Here is a 22,384-nt window from a genome sequence, read left to right as displayed (position 1 = left end):
CTACTGATAGTATTACCTGACATATGTCCCGATTACAAACTTGGCTCCCTGGAGAAAAAGCAATCTGTGCCAAAAGGAAAAATGGAATTAAGTCCTCTGAGCTTCCAGAGGAGGTTTTCTGTCTAATATGCCTCCTAAAATGGAGCCATAATTCACTTAAGTTCTACAGACACTATCACCCTACTTCTAAGCAGAAGAGCAGTAACTTTTGACCAACAGAGGTAACAAAGAGCCTTATTTGATACTCACCCTAGAAACCACAGTTGATCTTAGCTGAAAGGGTAATGTTAAAATACAAAGTAACTAAATGTTTATAAAAAGTCTTGAATTTTGCAAGTACGAATAAATAACTATAATGCTACTAACTGAATTTATGAGCATATATTTTAACCTGTGCCTCAACTACTACCCAGTTAATTCAGTGCCATTTCCTAATTCTTTGATGGCATTTTCCAAATCTATGGGAATATATTAATTCAGAGAATGAGAAGGATGGACATCATCTCAGAAGAAAAAGAACAAATTCAGTTAATAAGAAGTCTTATGTTGCAACATGGAAAATTAGTATGACTATACAATTTTTGTCACCTAAATTATCCTACATATAATTTCTTCGCTCTAATAATGTAATATAGATGTTCATAGAGCAGAGTTTAAGGGTTGGGCTTGAGTGTCATTGCTTGCTTGCTTTTATCAATTTGCAGATGTAAGGCAACACAGAATGATTCAGACCCAACCCCTTTAGCTTTAAACCCTATCTCTGCCCCTCATGTGGCCTTGGGCAAGTTATTTCACCTCTCTGTGCCTTAAATTTCCTTATCTGTAAAATCTAGATGAAAATAGTCCTAGTTCACTCGAGGTTGTGGGAAACAAATCAGTATTTCTAAAGACCTTAGAACTGGCACCAACTATGTCTATATTAGTATGTATAAAATAAATATCATTGGAACATGTATTTAATCTCTGGAATATTGAGTTTTTTTGTCAATAAATATAAATTAAAATAGTATTTACTTTATTAGATTGTTAAGAGAATTTAATGCAGATTTCATTACATAAATATTAGTTTTTATAATTATTAGCTATTAATAAATAGAAACAAAATTAAATCTCCATATAGCAGTAATGAGAATACTTATTATAGACACTTTCAATTTAGAAATGGGCCGAGAGACAACACCGTTACTGTTAACACCTTGGAATTTAGGATCAGACAGACTGGATATAAATTTTTGTTCTTCCACTTAGCAGCTTTGTAATACCTGTAATGACATCAGGTCACAATTTTATTCTCTGCCAGTCTCAGCTTCTTCTTTTGAAAAACGTGGATAATAATCCCTACGTCTAAGTGTTGTTGTGAGCATTAATTGGGACCATGTCTGTAAAGTAGCTGGCACCTAGTATGCATTCAATAATTGGTGGGTGTTAGCAACTTTTGTGTTTGTTGGGTTCCACGGTTTGAAACTCAAATCACATTTTCCCCGAGAACCTATATTTCAGATTGTGGCCAGTATCTTGGAAAAGTCTAGGTAAAAATATTTCACTCAAAGATTAACTAAAATGAAAGCAATATTCCAATGAGACCATAGCAATCTTAAGTACCCACTGAGGAAATCTGGACTATGGCTACCTTCACAGGAGGGAGCCCTCTTCTTGCAGTCACATTCATGGTGGGATGTTTTTGTCCATGAAGTGGTAGATGTTCCATGGACCAGTAGTTAAGTAACTGTCCTCTCCTGTTGGTCTGCCCAAATGCAACACTCTTTCTCTCCCCTGGTAACCTCAGCGACAGAGGTTTGAGTAGATTATAGTCCACAGTTCATCACACATTGTTATCATCGGATCATGCAAATCCTTTTTCTTTGCTTATTTGCTTGTTTATTTTATCCCCATATCTAGGCTAGCCCATTATATTTGCAGGGCTGGGGCAAGAGTATAAACGGGAGGCCTCAGGCCCATGACTCTCTCTGCTTCCTGAACTTCAAGGGGCCTCAAGCAGATGCATGTGAATACCCCAGGCTACACATGTGTATTCCAGCTTCCTCCACTACCGCCCCCGTCCTGGGCTTGGGGATGCCACACTGACAAAGACTCTTTCCTTGACCAAACCTTAGGCTTCTTTAAGGCCTCTTCTCAACTAATTTGATCTTGGACCTCAGTGTCCATCTTTGTTGGGCCTGCATCACCCAGTTTTAGCAAGAATCCTGTCAAGTCAGTTTAGGCAGAGACTCTCCTTACCACTGATGTTTTTGTCTTAGTATTTTCCATCCACTGACCTCAACTCTGTTTCTTAGCTATAAATCCCCACTTGTTTATGTTGACTTGGAATGGAGCCCCGTTCTTTTTTTTTTTTTTTTTAATATTTATGGAGGTTGTCCTTAAGCCATATACTCCAATTAATTCACTGTTACTGACTCCTTATATTTATCAAAATCTTTATTTCCTAGCAGTAATACAAGAATTGAGCACACTTTTATTTCCCTTTGGTCCCCATCATCCCTCACACCATAATATTGACATTGAGAAGCATGAATGGAACCTTATCCAATTTGCCATCTTTTCATGAGATGCAGCAAACCACTTCATATTAGTCACTCCCTTGGTGAGATAAAGTGGAAAACAAAGGAGAGTTTCTAAATGTGTTTGGTGTGGAGTTCCTACTGAGATTCCCCAGATATACATCTGCATCATATATATTTCAGACAACTCTCCATATACTCAAAAAGAATTATCATTTTTTGTTAATTAAATTTGTTCACTAGAAATGTAAAACACTGCTATATAAATGCATTTATGAGTAGCTTTAATGAATATTAAGTGTCCAAAAGAAAGGATTGTTGTTTGTTATATAATAACAAAGAAAGCAGGTAGTTCTAAGCTTTGCCAATGGCTAGGAATGTTTGTTTTTCAGGAGCAGGACCTTGAAAAGCTGATTTCTGCTCTAGTTACATATATCATCCTGAGTTTAAGTAAAAATGGAAACTCTCATATGTCAATATTTCCCTTTTTAAAATATATGATGCATCTTAAGTAATACATCTTAATAGTTCTAAGTCAGTGAGAGAAATTAACTTTTGCTATTTGATTGATAAAATGTGTAAATGTAACCAATATGCCTAATTCAACTGCATTTTTGAGACAACATAAACAGGGTTGAAAATGGATAAACAGGGTTATAACTTTGGTTTACTCTCATTTAGCACTGGACTTTAAAGCTCTAGTAGAATGTTTTTCCAAGAAGATGCCATTTAAGAGTTATGTGCTCTTTAATGTAAATTGAACAGGGAAATGCTATGGCACAAATAAAATAATTTAAAATATTATTAACCAAAGAATATCTATTAGAGAAATCCATATTCTTGACTGTGCTATGAATTTAAATGTTTAAAGTTTTCTTCAAAGACCTCTTCAAAGTCCCTGTGTTTCAACAAACCATCCATTACAAATGATATGGACCTTCTTTCTACCAGTTTAAACCTTGTAGATTACGGCACTGAGACCACCTGAATCAAAGGAAAAAAAAAAAACAACACCAGTTTGTAACTGTTTTGTTTAAAACAGATGAACATTCAAAATGAAAATAGACCTTCATCAATTTACCAATTTGATTTAAAAAGCAGAACATGGGGTAGGAATTTTAGAAAATGCTTCCATTTGGGGGAATTTTTTCTTACTAGTTCCATAAGTAATGAATCATAACAGTTTTGAGGAAAACTTGTCGTTTTACAACACAGGTTTAACTGGTTTCTAGTTGCCAGAGACTGCACTAGATATTAAGAATAGAGATTTTGTCTTCCAGAAATTTAGTTTCTGGTGGAAGATATAAGAAAAATTCATAAATTTTTAAGTTGTTTGGTACCTTAGAGACATCTCATTGAGGTGCAGAGAAATGAATGATAACCCACATCAGGAGACACACTAATTTAGGCTAAAGTGACCACCCAACTTGCTTGTATTCACTGCACCCCCTACTACGTTACTTCTGTCCTTTATACCAGTGACCACAAAATAATTCCAGCTTTCATTTCTCCTGCGTATCACACCCGTATGTCAAACCGTCTACCAGACTCTCCTCAAATCATCCCAAACTCCTCAAATCATCCCAAAGAAACTATGATCTTCCCACCCTAACCTCCTTTTTTCCCCACTGTAATTCCTGTTTTTTTTTTTTTAAACTGTTATCCATCCAGTTGCAAAACATAGAAATTAAGGGGTCATTTTTTACTTTATGTTTATTTCTCAAATGCAAATTTGATGAAAATCTCATGATATCATGTCTCTGCTTAAAAATACCAAAATGTCTCCCCCTGTCTGCAGGATTAAATCTCTGTCTAGTCTGAATCATAAAGTTCCTAACAATCAGACCCTTGCCTTCTTGGCCAGCTTTCTATGATTTCCACACCTGAGTAAGATATGGTTATTCTCACACTTAACTTTGCCTGTGGGTACTGAAACCTAAGACTACTTCCAAATGTCTATAAAGACTAACTGTAACAACACAAATTACCACAGGAGATTTTAAGGTTTTATTTGTTTTTCAATAGTAAAAATGACCTGTAGGAAAGGGCTGCAATTATAACACAATTCGATAATTGGAGATAATTACCTGATAGTAATTTTTTTCAATATATTAAAAGCTTAGAGGGATATGGCCCATTAAACAACCCCTTTCCTGACTCTAAATGATAACTTCCTATCTGGTAAGTTGGTTTCATTTTCTTCTTATCCAAGTTTATTACTTTAAATTAATACTCTCTGAATATGCCCCCTTCTACTCATACAATGTGTATTTAAATGTACTAGCCCCTCATTAACAGGACCCAATAAAATTGAGAATTTGCAAAATGCAAAAATGTTGGGCTAAATTTTGACCCATCTCTACACATGAGCAAAACATCCACAGTAAATGAAAAATGTGAATTATATTTATATAAAATCTTTCCAATAGAAAATAATGATTCATGGGATCATTTAAAGACATTTTGCAAGATATAAATATTTCTCTTCCCTCTTCAGCTTACCTAAAGAGCATAAGTTGGCTTATCAATTTGATATGTAAGCCAGAAAGAAGAAACTCTCTATTTGAAATATCAATCTTGAACACTGTTCAATCCAAGAAAGGTCAACTCAGCTATTTGGAGCCCTATGGCATGTTAAGCACATAGTTCCATATCCTAGATGCCTTAGGCATTTCCATAACAATAAGGCGTTGCTTTGAAAAATAGGCATCATTCCAGGGTCCCTGAGGCCAAACAAGGTCCTAGCTGTCACGTTTTTAAAATAATCAGGGTGTCCAAGAAAGTCCATAATGTAAGAGTCAGGGGAACTGGAAGGTTGCATCTGTTATGATGGCTGCATATCTAATATTTCTATATGTTATTCTTTTCTCTCTTTCCCTCTCTTTTTCTTTCTCTTTTTAGATTTTACTGCTAACTTGTTCTCTTATTGAAATTTAGAGCTTTCATCTGCTTTTTATTATGAAATATTTTAAGCACACAGAATTATGTTGAGAGTAATATATTTAAATTATAATCCAATGCCCAACTTTGTGAAATATTAACACTTAAATATACTAGTTCCTACAAATATATGTAATATAAATATAATATTGAGTTTAGATTAAAAAAAAATTATTGAAACAGTCATAGCTCCCTGTGTCCTCATTCTCTTATTTCTTAGAGAAAAACATATTCTGAATATGGTGCTTAACTTTTCCAGAAATTTTTTTATATGTTTACTGCTTACATATGAATGTATGTATCCATAAGCAGTATTGTTTGCTTCTTTCAACTTGATATACCTAGTATAATTCCTTTTGCTTTCCTGTACTCCTTGGTTCTATTCCTTTAACATTGTTTCTGAGATTTTTCTATGTTGATACATGTAGCTCTTGTTTTTTCCCATTTAAACTTCTGTATCCATTTAGTGACTATACTTCAATTTATCCGTTCTCCTTTTGTAGAACATATAGATTGTTCTCTTTTTTCTATTATAATTAATCTTACAATAAATGTTTTTTAAAATGTCTATTACTGCACACGTGAAGAGGGTTCTCAAGGGTATATACTTAATTGCGAAAAGCTGGTTCTTGGAGTATGTGCATTTTATACTTCATTGGATATTGCCAAATCCCTCTCCAAGATGTGTTTGTACCAGTATATACACAAATGAAAAGTATATGAGCTTCTGAAACAAACAATAAAGTTATTCGCAGCTTCATCTTCCTAGGCAAGAGTTTCCTGGACTAGCAAATCATGTTAAAGCAGATAAGTTGTGTGGTTATAAATGCTTTTGATTCTCAAATGCTAAAATTTGTTTCTTTTGTCTTGAGAATCACTCACGTGTCTTTCTATATTCAAACAAATACAACTGGAATTTTTTCAGTTATTAATCTTCTGTTGTATTTTATTTATAGTAACAGCTTGGACATGATCCACCTAAGAGTGCCCTATATACATTTTTTTCTTTTAAAAATGTTAGGTATATACACTACTATAAATTCTCATGTTCGAAGCTTGTCAGAGCACTCAGAAAACTTGACATTTCTCTATACAACATCCCTACAATTTATTTCATTACCAGGTTGGAGGGGATATCGTAATATCTATTTGTAAACATAAAATATCCTTTATGTGTGTACCAAATTAACAAGAAATATAATTTTCTCTAAAAGAAATTCAAGAAAGGTCTTTATAAAGCAAAAACAAAAACCTCAGCTTATGCCTTTAAAAAATTATGCTCATACAGTACTAAATATATAGACGAGTATTTTTAAATTTCACTTATAGAATGGTAATTGGAAATCTTAAAAGTAGTTACTTGGAGTAGTAATATTAATTCAGTCTACCAAAGTCTAAATTTAAATCACAGTAAAGCTTAACTGTAATACTTGTATTAACTGGGGAGAGAAACTTATTCTTTTCTTTCATAAGGGAAATTACTGCATACTTACAGTGCAAACTATATCTACTAAAAATTGTCAGGAAATATTTTCCTTGGTATTTGATTTAGTGCGATTCTATGTATAAAATCTGGTTACCATGTTTAGGGTTTGAAAACAAAATTGCACACAAACCAACATTCTGTTTATAACCATAGAACACTAATGTTTGTATTTTATTATAATACAACCAAAATATACATTTAACAACTTTCCATTATTTTAGATTACAAGACTACATTTCTTTTAAAATAGCAAAACTACAAATTCAAAATAGATTGCTAACCACTTACAATTATTAAGAATTAAATTACACAATTAACTGACAGATTTTTGCCCTTCACCCCCAAATCACCTATATCAAACTTACCATAAATACTTTATAGGACTAAATATTTAAATGAGAGGTATAAGTCATGTGCATGTTCCTGTCTTTGCACTGTCAATGTGTACAATGTTGGAATTTTAGATCTCATTTTTTAATCTCACATGCAAATTAAATTATTTAAATATTGTCATTTACTGTGAGAAAAAAATATTTCTTTCTATAAAAACATTTCCAATATCTCTTTTTTCTAAACTATCCATTCCCAATAAGGCTAATGAGTTCCAACATGTTGTCCAAGACAAATTCTAAAGGGAAGCTATTTCAGTTTTGATTTCCACTTTCATTTATGATATATATGAAATATCATATTTAAATTTAAAATATCAGTGTTTAATTAATGCTCTTGTTCAATTTAGTATTTCGTAGACATGTGGATGCTACCAAACTGTCCTAGAAAATTTAATTTTCAATGTAATGTGGAAAAACAGGCACCGACAACTGTAAACTTATTTTTTAGTTGAGTCTACACAATTCAGCAGAAACAAAAATTAATAGCATATAAAGAACCGAAACATAGACCAAAGGAGAAATTCAAGAGTAAGACCATTTTGCAGGCAGCATGTTGTAAATAAGCGTTATTTAGTCAACGGATGGATGAGGTATTGTGTGAATTATAATTTTTTCACTACTGTTGTGGCTTTTGCAAATTTCTAAATTTCTCTGTGGCAGTTTTCCATTTCTTAAATAATTTGGTTGGTTTTCAAAAATGTTTATTCAATAATGTGAATGTACTGTTTTGAGCTCTTTGGGGAAGAAACAGTTTATATATAAATTAATTATTTAGACTATCTATTTCTAAACAAACTCTTAAAATTCCCAATACATTGAATGTAAATGAATGCAGACAGTCAGGATTCCATTTAGCAGCATAAATAGCTGGAATGAAATGCAGATGAGAATATGCAAGTCAGAGCCATATGTATTCAAAACAGGGGAAAAAATATAAAACCAAGAATAAACATAGACATTTTAAGACCTCTCCACCAAGAGCTGATTTCTTAGCAAATGTATTTGAAACTATTAACTATAATTTCATTTTTCATTATTTCAAAGAAAATTTGGTAAAAACTTTCAGTGGTGAGGAAGTATATATTGTATCTCATCTCTAGATTTAATATATTCACACTGTTCTTCTAAGCGTTCTAGGCAATTAAAAGATTCAAAAATTAAACATAGTAGCTTAGATGTCTTCTGTCTTTATAAATACACATAAATCTTTGCCCATATGGTTTATTTATTATATGACTTTTTATTTTACTAACAATATTTCAAATATATTTTAATTATCATAAATTAATAGTTTTAGATCCAAAGCAGCCAGAATATTAGCTGTAAATTAAAATGTCCCCCCCAATTTTTTCTGAATAACTAAGATTAGAAAGAATTAATTAAAAAATGGCTTGGACATTCATATTTTGATGAAAACCAAATTTATTTTCACAAGTCAATCCTAACATTTGAGCTTCATGGAATTTTCCCAAAGCCATCCATAATTTGATCATTACTGTCTGATATACAAATATTTGGAAATCTTTTAAAAAACATGCTCCTACTTATATGCTTTGAGCTTACTATGAGTTCCTGGAACATTTTGAGCCAGCAAATTAAGTTACAAACACTCTTGTTAGCAGTCTGATCTTGCTACAACTATTCTTATGAATTACTTTTTAATAGAGTGATTTGTTCTGGTTCACTTAAAAAAAAAAACAAAACTATCTTCCTTAAGTTTTCCTTACAGTAAAACATCTACAAATATTTGAGTATCATATCAAAAGGCGACTTAACCTCATAGATCAGTGTGACTACTTTGAGTAGGTAAGCAATGCAAATACAATGAATGTAAGATAGAACGTTTTGAGCATAAAGCCAGTCACAGACATGATACTGAACTCTGTAATAAGTTGCCCTATAATCACAGGGTTCTCACAGGCTTTTATTTTCAAGACACATAGAATGCATGAGAAACGAGCTATGTCTGCTATTTAGTTTTCTGAAAAGCTGCCTTCCATGTGAGGAAGTGACTAATTTTTCATTTCACACTAAAAACGGCGTGAAAAGGCAAAACAGAAGAAGGCTGAGGGTTTTGTGTTATACGAAGGAAAGGTGAGTCCTTCTTAAACAGGCAGGAAACATACCATACATATTCAGAGGAAAGAACAAATTGGAAACATTTGAAAGTGCTAACAAAATGTGAAAAAATGTTTATGTTAATGTTGTGAGTTTGTTTTCTTTACATGCAGTAGGCTTATTTATTATTAAATTACTAAAACAATGCTACTTGAATTACAGCATATAATCTCAGAAATGCAAAAAGATTGTGTGAAGAAAAGATGTCAAAGAGTTAATTTAACCCTTTCCGTTGTCAAAATTTTTGCATTTGTTCTGTTATTCAACAAATATATAGTATTCCCGCTCCCCACCACTGTTGTCTACCTAATTCTCTCTATATATGTATATATTGCTTTTTCCTATTCACTCAAATAAAATCTAATAATCCAATATTTGGGAGAGCATAAAGGCAGTAAATAGAAATAATTTATAGAGCATGATGCATTTCTAGAAAAAAGAGAGGAAGTACATACTGAAATCCCATTGGTTGTAAATAAATTTGTATTCATTTTTCCCATGATTCTTTAGAAAATTTACTTTTCCTCAGACTTTTGCTAGCAGTTTGTTATAATCTAGAGTTTTTTTTTAACAGATGGATTACAAATTGGCAGCTACTTATATTCCAGTGAGTAAAGCTACAGTACATTTCACGCACTGTATTTGTGATTGTTCTTCCTTTTTATGGGGATGTGAGTTTTCCCCAAAGCCAGAATTTATGGCTGTCTTTCTTTCTTTCTCTTAACAAATCCCAGCTGCGTGCTTTCCCATTAGGATGCAGTATACATCATGATGTTTCCTTTATTTTATTAAAATGCTTTCCCATATCCTATTAAAATATTTATTAAGCATTCTGTCCCTGTAAAGCTCAGCATATATTCTAAAGACACATAACTGAGCACCAACATCTCTCTGTGAACCTGTTATCCTGACAAGTCATAAGGAATCCTGGGAGGAACATTTATGCCCTTCAGTAAATCAACGCTCCAGGACACTAAATGTAACCCCTGGAGTCTGAAAGGAGTAATGCACCTCTCCAGATTCCTAAACCATGCACCAAGAGTGAATGGCTCACTGGGAAAGTTCTTGTTGATAATGTGAGCTGTATCTTATGTCTTCCCTCCAATCCTACCACCAGGTAGCCAGTTCTAGAGTGGAATGATGTATCTGTTCATAAGAACATATAGCACAACTGCATGGTAAACTCCATGCTTAAAGACCATGCAAGGGAAATAAAGCACCTTATTACAATGTCAAATTTGACGCTTTCTTAGCTCAGTTATTTACGTAACATAACAAATTCAAAAACTCAGAGTGTAAAACATTTACAAATGTAAAGCCCCTCTTTTGAGATAATTCTGATACTTTGCAGGTATAAGTTTAGTTCTTGGAAAATTGGTTCAGATGAATGGTTTGCCCTTACTAATGCCATATCCACCAGATACAGTCTTATTCAGATCACTGTTCTTGTGCTTTAGCAGAACTCCATGGAAAGCTCTTATGAGTTAATATAAGGATGAATAAAAGAGAAGACAGTATTTTTGCAGGTGAAGAATTTTTTCTTTAAATTAAATAGAAAACTATGTAGCCACAGCTCTAGGAAGCTCTTCTAGGTCTCTGTGATGTCTTCGATTTCGCTTCTTCTTCATTTCCTGCATGTGCTTCCACTTTGGGCCGCCCTTGTTTCGCTGTCTCCGCTTCTCCCTGTGCCACATCTGTTCGCAGTACTGGTCGAGGCTGAAGTTTGGGCTGCTAAGGATTTGGATATAGTCTTTGTATCTCAACCGTGACTCAGCCAACAGATCCTTGACCCGCCCCTCTTCGTGCTCTGCCCTCTGGGTATTTTCCATCTGTTCATTCTCAATGACATTCAAAGTCAGCTTCACTATGGTGTGGATAAAAGTGTGCTCCTGTGCTTTGCAGTAATACATCCCAGAGTCCTTCTTCTGCAGACTTCGAATCAGTAGCCCGTATTCTGTTTTGATGATCCTTTCATCGGGTTTCAACTGCAGAATTGGAAAAATGTAGGCAATAAATGAGAAACAGAGAGGGCTATGAGCAAATGCAAAGAGGCTACATAGTTTTACTCAGATGAACCTAAGAGATACAATCCCTGTCTCTCTGTCATTAAGCATAGTATTGTCAGCCATAGTCGAAGAGAGTGACTAAACTCTCTTTCAACTAAAGTAACAGCCCCCAAAGATGTATGGTTGCATCTTATTACATCTAACTGAGCCTTTGGAATATAGTTAGTTTTTCTCCCAGTCTACAGATAGGAATAAAAAGCTGTGAAAATTAATGAAGTAAACCTGGAAACTGTCAATTGACCATCTTTACAAAGATTTCAGACACTAATTGGTGTACTAAGAACACCAATTTGTTTCTGAATTTCAGAGCTAGAATGTGACTCTGACAGTCATTGTGTAGAAAAAGAGCTTTAGTGCACACTACTACCTGTAATGTAGAAGAGAGCAATTATTCCAAAAGGAATTTAATGTTTGCTAGATATTGCCAAATAAATGATCTGAGTAGCTTATGGAAACTGTAAGTGGTGACTTGTTAAAAGTCAAGTGGAAAGGCATGGAAGATACAGCCTTTTGGATGTTAGAGCTGTACTGAATAGGACCATAGAGTCAGAAGTTTAGCAACATTTAAAGCTGAATTTCTCTTTTTACTATGGATTGAATTTTGATACTTTACGTCTATATGATACTTTAGACTATGTCATTTGTGGAGATATTTGCCATACCTCAGTATACTATAACATGGTAATGTGATTTCAAGTGTGAGAAAGCTCAATGAACAAAAAGAACCTCCACTGAAATGTGACGCTCTTTGCCCTTTGAAGCAATAGTACTGAAAGACAATTCAAACATTTAAGCTTGCCTAGCCTCCAATCTGGTGTGAATAGAGAACCTATCTTCAATAAACTACAGGCATGTTTACCGACACAAGAGCCCTGTTTAATGTGGAGTATTGTTGAGCGGCTCAGCATTAAGTAGAACAACAACAAAGAAGTCTGGAAGATTTCCCAGTTTACACATCTGCCCCTGTATTGTAGACTTAGAGTTGATGGAAATCAAGGAGGCATAAAGACGGCTAAATTAAATTTATTCACAGTGGGTGGACTATACTTTGCATCTTTATGTGAAAAATATGTAGGAAAAATCCCTCCAATTCTGGAAATATGAGAAAAGGCAAAGAAACATCTCTGGCTACCAGCCCAGTTAACTAACAAATATATGGCCAACCACCTTCTATGCCAGAGAAGTGCAGCTGGCGGGGTACCACACAAGGCCAAAGACAGGTCACAGCTCAGATCCCTGGTTAATGAGGCTGAAATGTCTCCAGCCCTGCCTTTGCTCTACAATGAATCCACACCATCAGGGGTCTGTTTGTTTCCCTTACTTTGCCCATTTGGTGAATTGGTGTGTAGTAGTTTTTTTTTTTTTTTCTAATGGATTTATCTAAAGGCCCAGATATTTTTAAATGCTACTGTAATACAAACTAATGTTGAAGTAACTTACATTCTCAGAAACTATAGGAATCTGCTGCCAAAAATAAAAGGGAATTTGAATTGGTAGAGCTCTAAAGGATCAGTATTAAAAAATAATATCAATCTCAAATTTAACACATACTATATATCTTCCTTTAAATAATTTTATTGTAGGAATTATTGTTTTTTCATTTAAATATATCTTAGAACATGAAATTGAAACTCTGACTCCACAGCCTAGGTTCTGGTCCCTATCTGCTCTGCTTCCTATGACTACTCATTTATCTTCCCCGATTGGTGTCCCATTTATCAAGTTGGTGACACAGCATACGGTGTATGTGCGGTGTTAAAAGTAAAGCTCTTTGAAGGTTAAGTGTGAAGTATTATTAGCAACATCATAGACTACTGCCTTATTGCTGGAGAGGTGATGTTCTGAAGCCTTTACTTCTGTAATTCTTTAATGGAAAATGGCCTGTGGTTACTAGCATGACGACCAAAGTGCGTGACTTCAGTTCCAGTTCATCTCTGTATATTCTTTCCCAGCTGGTATTCTTGCTAATGTTTAAACTGCATTTAATGTGGCTTTCAGAGACTGTCACAGCTCTGAGTCACTATTTTTTATTGTTCTTTTTAAGCTTCTGACAGGAAGGAATGATGACTTTGTGATTTCACACATATTATGCAACACTTCATCATTATTTTTGCTATTCTCTTTTTGTGTCCCATTTACGTTATTTTACTCTGAAGTCTGGCCCCCTTCCCTCCTTTCCAGCCTACTTCTGTCCCTACAGGACTCAGGGTTTCATAAACACCTGACATTTCATTACTCCATCGTGGTCCTTCACCTTTCCTTTCTTTGATGGAATGCTTACTTTTTCTTTTGGTTTTTGACCTACAGATAAAAAGTTTGCTTTAATGAATTTCTTTCTGGATTTATCTAATGTCTATTAGATCATTTAAGTGATTTTTTTCGGTTCCTAAAATTTCAAAAATATGCCTTTCATGACATGGTATCTCTAATAAAACACATTTTGAATTGATGTATTTTCATAGGATTTTTGCCATCTAGAGATAGAAATCTGTGACCCAGAAATTAAGTGGTTGATTAACATTTGCCTACTTTACATTCCCATTCTCTGTAGTGCTTTCATTCCATGCTGGAATAGGATGCATTATGCAGACTGCATCTCGACAGTGAAATGTCAGCAGAGTCAATTTAGAAAATTCAGCTCCTCTACAAAGAGATAATGTAATCTCTGGCCAGTGATTTAAACTCATGGAATTTTCTTCACTTTAGAAGTGATAAGTAAAAACTGCTCAGCCTTACATATCAAAACCATGCTTGAACCACGGTCAACTATCCATTTGCTTAATGTGAACAAGGATAATATATTTGGCATTATTCAATGTAGATCTTCAGTGAAGGGCAATTCATTTAAAATGAAAAGAGAAACATGGTAAGTGACAAAGGACAGTTAGGTACTAAGCAGCAGGTAAAGGTCAGTGACTTCCTTCTCTGATAATAGCAGCCTAATGGTAATTCCTTTGCAGATAATTCACCTGTCAGGTCTTTCATAGCTAAAGCACTGCACGTGTCTTGGAAGTGACTAGGGATTCAAGAATATCTCCCTTCTTCAACAAACATAGGAGACGACTTATTTAAAAATAGTGCCGAGGCAACTGGCTCATTATTTAAAAGAAAAAAAAAATCGAATGAATACATAACTCACTCCTTGATTAATTTAATATCTTTAAGTAAGTGTAAATATAAAATGTAAACTGTAATTGTAAAAATAAAATCATAAAATGACTAGAATATATATATTTGCTGTTTCATTGGGGAAGGAACTTCTAAGCACAAGTGAGAAATCATATAGATATAAATCAATAGATTTGTCTATATAAAACATAAAACGTGTGTGTTAGGGACACACAAAAATTTTTAGAGATAGAAAACAATAAAAAGTTACATATAATATGCATAACATTAAAATGTTAATATCTATAATATAAAAGGGTTTGTTAAAATAATTTTTAAATGAATATACCAACATAAACCAAGCAAATGATAGGTAAGGCAATTTACCAGTATGGTGATTTTGATGAGAAATTAGCAATATGCAGTTGTTTATCCAAAGCTGTAAGATAATTAAAGTCTTTAACTCACTTATTTTACATTTAAGAATTTGTCCTAAGAAAATAGACAAGTAGAGAAAGATTTAGCTAAAGGAAAGTTGATTACTTTTTTAAGAGGTTACGTGAACTTAATAAAACATGGAACATCTGTGGATGACTGTGTCATCAGGATGGCAGGGATGTGGGACAGGAAACATGGTATTAAAATTGAATGGCAGGGGAAAATGCTTATAGTGTAATGGGAAGTAGGAAAAAAAAAGCTGGAATAGATATCAGAATAGTATTTGTGCTTATCTACACTTAGTGTTCTCATAGTTGTTTATTTTCAAAACCATTTATATTGCTTTTATAATAAGAGTAACAAAAATAAAACGAAGGCCTACAGATAGAAAAATACAAATATTTGAAGATGTTTTTAAAATACTTTAAAAAGCCACAGAAAAATTACTATCACAAATGGTATAAGGTACTGCCTCTTTTATTTATTCAGATCTCAAAAGTTCAACAGAAGCTTGGGGACTGACGATTAACTTGCTAGTTACAGCACCGACATCATCAATTTCAAGAACAGCTTTATAAGAAAGTCAGTGAATAACTGACTCATGACCTCCCCAACAGCACCCAACTGTGAAACAACTCAGTAAGGAAATGTTCTCCTCCTGGCAGAGAATAACCTGGTGACAGCCTCTGTGTCACAGGAGATCCTGGGCCTTCCCTCAGGCTTTTTTTTTTTTTTTCTTTTTTTGAGTGGAGGAAAGATTTCAAACTGTGACCTTCTTGGTAAAGAGCAGAGGGTATCCTGCTGGGAAAAATGCTTCAAATCTAGTCTGGATTTTGCCCCTTTCCTCAGTTCAGGAAGCAGTACTGCATATCCTGGACAATGTATAACTGTTTACAAAGATAGATGAAAATACCAGTTGAAACATTACAGCTAAAATATTTTAAAGTATAAATCAATAAATACACTGTTTCTGCTCCATTGAAATTTATGGAGCATGCTACCACCATGACTGTCTGATATACCTAAAACGTACATGAAAGTAATGCATAGCATTTTCAGGAAACATGAAGGATGTGAATGCAAACATGCATAGGCAAACGTACGTATCTATAACTGGGAGAGTACCCCAAGCAGAGTTCCACATTTTTTAAAAGTCAGATTAAATTTGTCATGGAGAAAAAAAATCGTTAAAAAATGATATTTAAATGAAAAGAAATTATCAAACTTTATTAACTATAAAATTAAAAATAGTCATTTGGGGTATTCAAAAGTAAAATACTGCAATATATCTAAAAGAAAATCTGCATGTTACAAAAATTCAGATAATGTCCTTGCAATATTTCATGGATAAATAATAAATGCTTTATATCTTGAAATTAAATCACCTCTATGTCAGATAAAACTTCAAAATGTATTGGTAAACAGTGAGACTCTTAAACATTTAGTATAAATATGGATATGCCATATTCTTAGAACTTATGGATGTCAGGAACAATGAAGAATCAAGTTTTACCAGAGAAATCTGACATAAAGAAGGAAGTTATTCCCTTAGTATTAAGTATGTGAAGTAATATGTCAATATTTTGCTAAGAGAAATTATTCTCAGACGAAGAGAATGATAATTTCTTAATGTAACAGTGGAACATATCTTGACATTAATCACTTATCATAAAATTTGGTTCTTTGACTCCAAGTCTTCTCAACCTTAGCACAACTGGCATTCGGGTGAGATGGATGGTTGTTTACTGTGAGGTACTGTGCACTGCAGGACGGTGAGCATCAGCCTTGACCTCGACCCACTGGATGCCAGGAGCATCCTCCATCCACCCAGTCGTGACAACCAAAAATGTCTCCAGGTATTGCTAAATGTGACTACCTTGGGAGCAAAACTACCTGAAGTTGAGAACCACTACTACACAGTAATGTTTGACCGAGTACATATACTATTTAAATGTTTATAGACTTCACAAGGAGGCTGATATTTTAGAGAACATCTGGTCCACCTGCTTATATGGCAGAGAAACTGAGTGCTAGAGAAGTCACCACCTGCTCACGAACCCTCAGTAGTCAGGGTGAACACACATCATCAGTGCTGTTTCGTATTTCACACGTCCTCCCAGTAGAGTGTGTCTGCAATTTTATATGCATACTTTACACTTGTGAGTAATCCTCTGCTTTGAAATTCACATTCTCGTATGTGTTTTCTCATTTAATTTTGACAGTAACTTTTGCACTGATTTTATTTACCTTAGAAAATTCCGGCCCACAGTCCTCAGTAATATTACCAAAGAATCATTACTCAATGCATCTAATTCTGAGCCTGTGTTCACTCCATTACCATTACAGTGTCCTTAGTTTAATATTGGGACTTTTAGAACTCTAGATTGAGTATCACTGGTTTCTCATAAGCATTAGAATAGAAATATAAAAATTCTGTCATTTAACCTTTGTTGCATGACATTTGAATAATAATAATACAGGATTTCTCAGACTACCCAAATTCATCTCATTAAATTCAGTAACATATATAACGTACATATCTCACAAAATCTTTGTGATATGTTTTAATCACATGTATGTGTTAGAAAAAAACTGAAACAGAAAAAAGTCAAAAAATGAGTAGAGCATCCATATTACTTTTCCCTCTGTTGATTTAATTTTAATACACTAGAGTGAAAAGGTACAGATGTCCAGATACTTATCCAACTTGCTCCTATGATATGATAAGATAGATATTTCCATTTCTGTACAAACTTGACATGTTTTATTTTATGATCTAAACTGAACCCAATGAGAGTTAGAATTTAGTCATTGTGCTATTGTGGGGGGAAAGTCTTGTTCTTGATCAGGGAATTATTCTAAAATATAGACCATCAATGAAAAATAAAAAGTAGAAGAAGAATCCTGTAAATTTTTTAAATTCAATATGCTTTTAAATGTATTTATTAACACATTTGCATTAAATTGGCCTATTCATATCTCAAAGGCATTGTTACCTTGGGTGCTAGAGTATAAAATTTTATTTTCCTTGTTATCAAGTAGTGATAAGAGCTCCACTTGGCACTAAAAGTTGAACATCTCCTCTCACAACCTAAACTTGATTTAAGTTTTACACTGTTTCCCTCAAGGTGAGCATTCTTTGATGACTATAACTTACCTCCTCTCGATATTCATCTCCTGACCGCTGGATATACCACTTAATAGATGCTTGTTGTGATTTAGGTATACATTCCAGAAAGGTTGAATTAAATTCAATGCCAAAAATCACCTTTTCATCAGCAGCTTCATGACTAATGCCTGGAAAGCAAACATGGAATAGGAGATTAACCTTGACACGATTTTAAAAGCAATGGGAAAATAGACTGATTTAGAACAGATGCCATGGAGGAAAGATTCATACACATTATTAAAGAGAAAGGAAATTCATGTTATAATGTTGTAACCTGAGAGTAAAATACTATCTAATAGATTGATTTTTAAAACTCTATCCCTGCACTGCAATTTTTACTCTTTCATCAATATATTAACTTTTTGCAATTTCTTTTTTAAAATAAGAATTCACAAGATCCAAATTTAAACACTGAGCCTCTCTGAGCTGAACTGAATAAACTTCAACATCTTTTAATGCTTTAATGCCTTTTAATTTATATAAAATATAACTAATTCTGCAAATATTTCTAAAGAGAAATTTATCTTACCTCTAAAGAGAAATTCTATTATAATTTGGTCCACAGAGCTGACCATATAACATATAACCATATGTTATGACCATATGACATTTTGATGTCAGAAAAGTAAGTGCAGTGCTCTATACTTAATGAAACTCTATGATGATGCTAATAAGTTAGATGCTCTAATACTCAGAATCAGGACCTTATCTGTATTATCTACCAAAAAATGTTCTCTTTTATTCAAAGAGGGATATTTTAGCCCAACATGCATTTGCTATAAGATAGTTAATGGGAGGCTAAAGTATCAGTGTCTCAGACACCTTATTCTCATAAATCAACTGCACCATCTGAAATACATTCCTTCCAGAGTAGCCAAAGGCTGTGTCCCATGTGTGATCTAAGATCTGTAGCTCAGATTTGATCAAATAAAAAATGACGGCTTCTCAGCCTGGCCCAAACATGCACTTTTTCATCGTATATTCAGATGTCTCAATTCTGCAGATGGGCCTACCTAGCATTTTAGGCATAAACCAGAGTGAGGCTTAAGGGGCCTAAGTGAATCCTAAACCTAAGCACGCAGAATTATCAGCAAATGGCATGAATGCACGTGCATCCAATAGTTAGGCTTCTTTTCAAGAAACTTCTTTTGAACTTATTTGTGTCTTACCAGCAGTGATTAAGTCAAACATGCTGACCCCATTATGAATTAACCTTACCTAACCTTCAAAATGTGTGGATTCCACTTGAAATCTGTAATCTATCCACTCTCTTCTGGCAATTTAACAGGTTATAGCCACGATTTTCACAGCTAATAAATTCCTAATGCACAGGAAGATCACCAGTGCCGATCACGGAAGAGAAAGACACGCATCACTTCATAGTAACAGATACCATTTTCCTGAGCAAAGGGAGTTCATGAACAAAGCAGGGAGGATGCAGGCTGATTGTTTAGGTGATGGGGCAAGGGCTCGGGAGAAACTCAATTAGACGGATTCAACCAAAGAATTAGTCAATTCAGTGAAAGATAAATTAGTGAAATCAACTGGAAAAGTGAAATAGTGAGCTGATTATAAGAAATCCATCTTCAACTCAGTAGAAACAGTGACCCTTTGAAACAAAGTCATCCCTACATCAGTTTGACTGGAAATTAATTTATTGTTTCTTCCAATAATGTTTGTTTTATCTCTGAGTTTAAAATTTTCTATTTTTAAATTTAAACCTATATGTATGTATGTATATATATACACATACACACATATATACATACATACTATATATAATGTTCTGTTACTATCCATTTTTAAAAGTGCAAAAGCTGTATACAATAATGTTTTTAAATAGCAGAATATCTTCTCATTAAGTATAAAATAATTTTAAAGATAATATTTTAATCTTCCAGATTGCAGGCAAAAATTTTTTTTCATAGAGAAATATCTGGAATATTTCTTTAGAATACACATATGACATGTCACTGAAGTCACTGCAGCAAGATTATATGTGTTTAACATTGTTAAACACAGTTCATCTACATGAATTACTGACTTTATATCATTAATAATCATGCAGTATCACAGTATATAACAATTAATGAACAAAGGAAGGAAGGAAGAAACGAAACAGCTATTTGCCAGTTATTCAAGACTTGACCAAGTCAGTGCAACACATATTTATGGTGGGTTATAAGCAAGTCATCTCCTTTCTTCTTTACCAGAGACAGGTGTTCAGATGTGACCCTTTCTCTCCCCTAAGATCGAAAATGCTTAGTTTGTAAATACCCTCATAATCTCTACTTTAATTCTCACAATTGATTCTCTGTCTCTGGCTTCTCCTATTCCAGTCAGTCACCAAACAGGTATAAATTACTTTTATTTTTAAAAACAAAACAACTTTTCTTAGTAATATGAAATAGCTCCTTAGCACCTATAGAGTAAACTCTAGACAATAACAGAGGGATCATCACAAACTTAACAAAACCTATGTGAATTCTTTCTGATTTTAATAATTGTTACTTCATCTACTTAGTAAAATTTGATTGTTTCCTTAAGGCACAGCTCAAGTGCTCTCCATCTGGGTATCCTTCCTTTTACCTATGCATTATGCAAATATTCTTGCATGACTACCATACTGGCATTGCTTTCAGTGCAGGAAATATACTGATGACTATGACAGGCAAATTCACCACCTTTATATTCCAGTGACAGAGACAAAATTATCAAGTGAATGAATAAATAAAGAATATAGTATCTGGCTGTGTTACGCATTACAAGTAAAAATAAAGCAGATTAGGGAATAATTAGGGTTAGAAGGAAAGAAAGGTATTTCAGGTAGGTTAGTCAGGAAGGGTGTCTCTGAGAAATTAACATTTCAATCATGGGATTAAATGATGTGAAGATGGAGCCACGTGGACACCTGAAGTGAAGAGTTCTTCAGGTACAGAGGAAACAAATGCCAACAGGGCTGAGGTAGGAACCAGACTGGTGCTTTTGAAAAAGAGAAAGCCTGTGAGCAAGCTATGCCACAGTGCTGTGAGGATCAGACAAGGTGTTAGGAACCAGATCAGGTAGAATCTTGCAGGCCATGGTAAAGGCTGTGGAGTTTTTACTAATTGCTCTAAGATGCTAGTGAAAGATTCTGAGTAAGGGAGTGACAAGATCTGATTAAAGTGTGTGTTTTTTTTGACTGTGTTGGGTCTTCATTGCTGCGCACGGGCTTTCTCTAGTTGTGGCGAGCAGGGGCTACTCTGAGCTGTGGTGCGTGGGCTTCTCATTGCAGTGGCTTCTCTTGTTGCAGAGCACGGGCTCTAGGCACGCGGGCTTCAGTAGTTGTGGCACGTGGGCTCAAGAGTGCAGGCTCAGTAGTTGTGGTGCACGGCCTCAGTTGCTCCGTGGCATGTGGGATCTTCCTGGACCAGGGATCAAACCCGTGTCCCCTGCACTGGCAGGCAGATTCTTAAGCACTGAGCCACCAGGGAAGCCCCCTGACTGAAGTTTATAAAGAGGTTACTCTGGCTACTGAGTGGGATCTAGACTGAAGGGAGGCAAGCATGGAAGCAGGGAGACCAGTTTAGCAGCTACTGAAGAGTTCTGGTGGGTCTGGTTAGGATGGCATCTGTGGAGGTGATGAGAAGTAGCAGTTGTGACCACTGAGCCAAAGGGCTGTACTGAGAGGCTGGTGATAAGATGTAAAAGAAAGAGAAGCATAAAAAGATGACTCCTAGCTGCTTTTTGACAAAGCAGTTGGGTGAGTGGTGGTGCTATTTATTAATATGGGGAAGTCTGCAGAACAAATAAGTTTTAGAGAAAATGACAAGAATTCTTTCTCAGGTATAATTTGAGATTCTTATTAGGCATATGAGAGGGGTTCTTGAGCAGGCACAGAGCATACAAGTCTTGCACACAGGCGAGAGTTCAGAACTGGACAATGAATCTGGGAGTCAAATTGCCTCTGATAGAGAATACTGTGAACAATTATATGCCAGCAAACTGGACAACCCAGAAGAAATGGACATGTTTCTAGAAACATACAGCCTACCAAAACTGAATCAAAAGGAAGCAGGCAATTTGAACAGACTGATCACTAGAAGTGAAATAGAATCTGAAATAATATAACTCCCTGCAAACAGAAGTCCAGGACCAGAAGGCTTCAC

General features: G+C 34.6%; 1 protein-coding gene across 4 annotated transcripts in view; it reads right to left on the bottom strand.

Annotated features, from left to right (window-relative positions):
• Positions 1-8,741: 8,741 nt before the first annotated feature.
• The window catches only part of SEMA3D (semaphorin 3D), a 206,623-nt gene continuing 192,980 nt past the window's right edge, over positions 8,742-22,384 (bottom strand). For all 4 annotated transcript variants that reach the window (XM_059934032.1, XM_059934031.1, XM_059934034.1 and 1 more), the window contains 2 exons: positions 18,225-18,364; positions 8,742-11,440 (listed from right to left, as the gene is read on the bottom strand). In XM_059934032.1, coding sequence (XP_059790015.1) covers positions 11,015-11,440; positions 18,225-18,364 — 566 coding nt within the window. In that variant the 3' untranslated portion in view covers positions 8,742-11,014. The remainder of the gene's footprint in view (positions 11,441-18,224; positions 18,365-22,384) is intronic.

The sequence above is a fragment of the Balaenoptera ricei genome, chromosome 9, assembly GCF_028023285.1.
Source record: "Balaenoptera ricei isolate mBalRic1 chromosome 9, mBalRic1.hap2, whole genome shotgun sequence".
NCBI lineage: Eukaryota > Metazoa > Chordata > Mammalia > Artiodactyla > Balaenopteridae > Balaenoptera > Balaenoptera ricei.
This window is presented reverse-complemented; position numbering and strand designations above follow the sequence as displayed.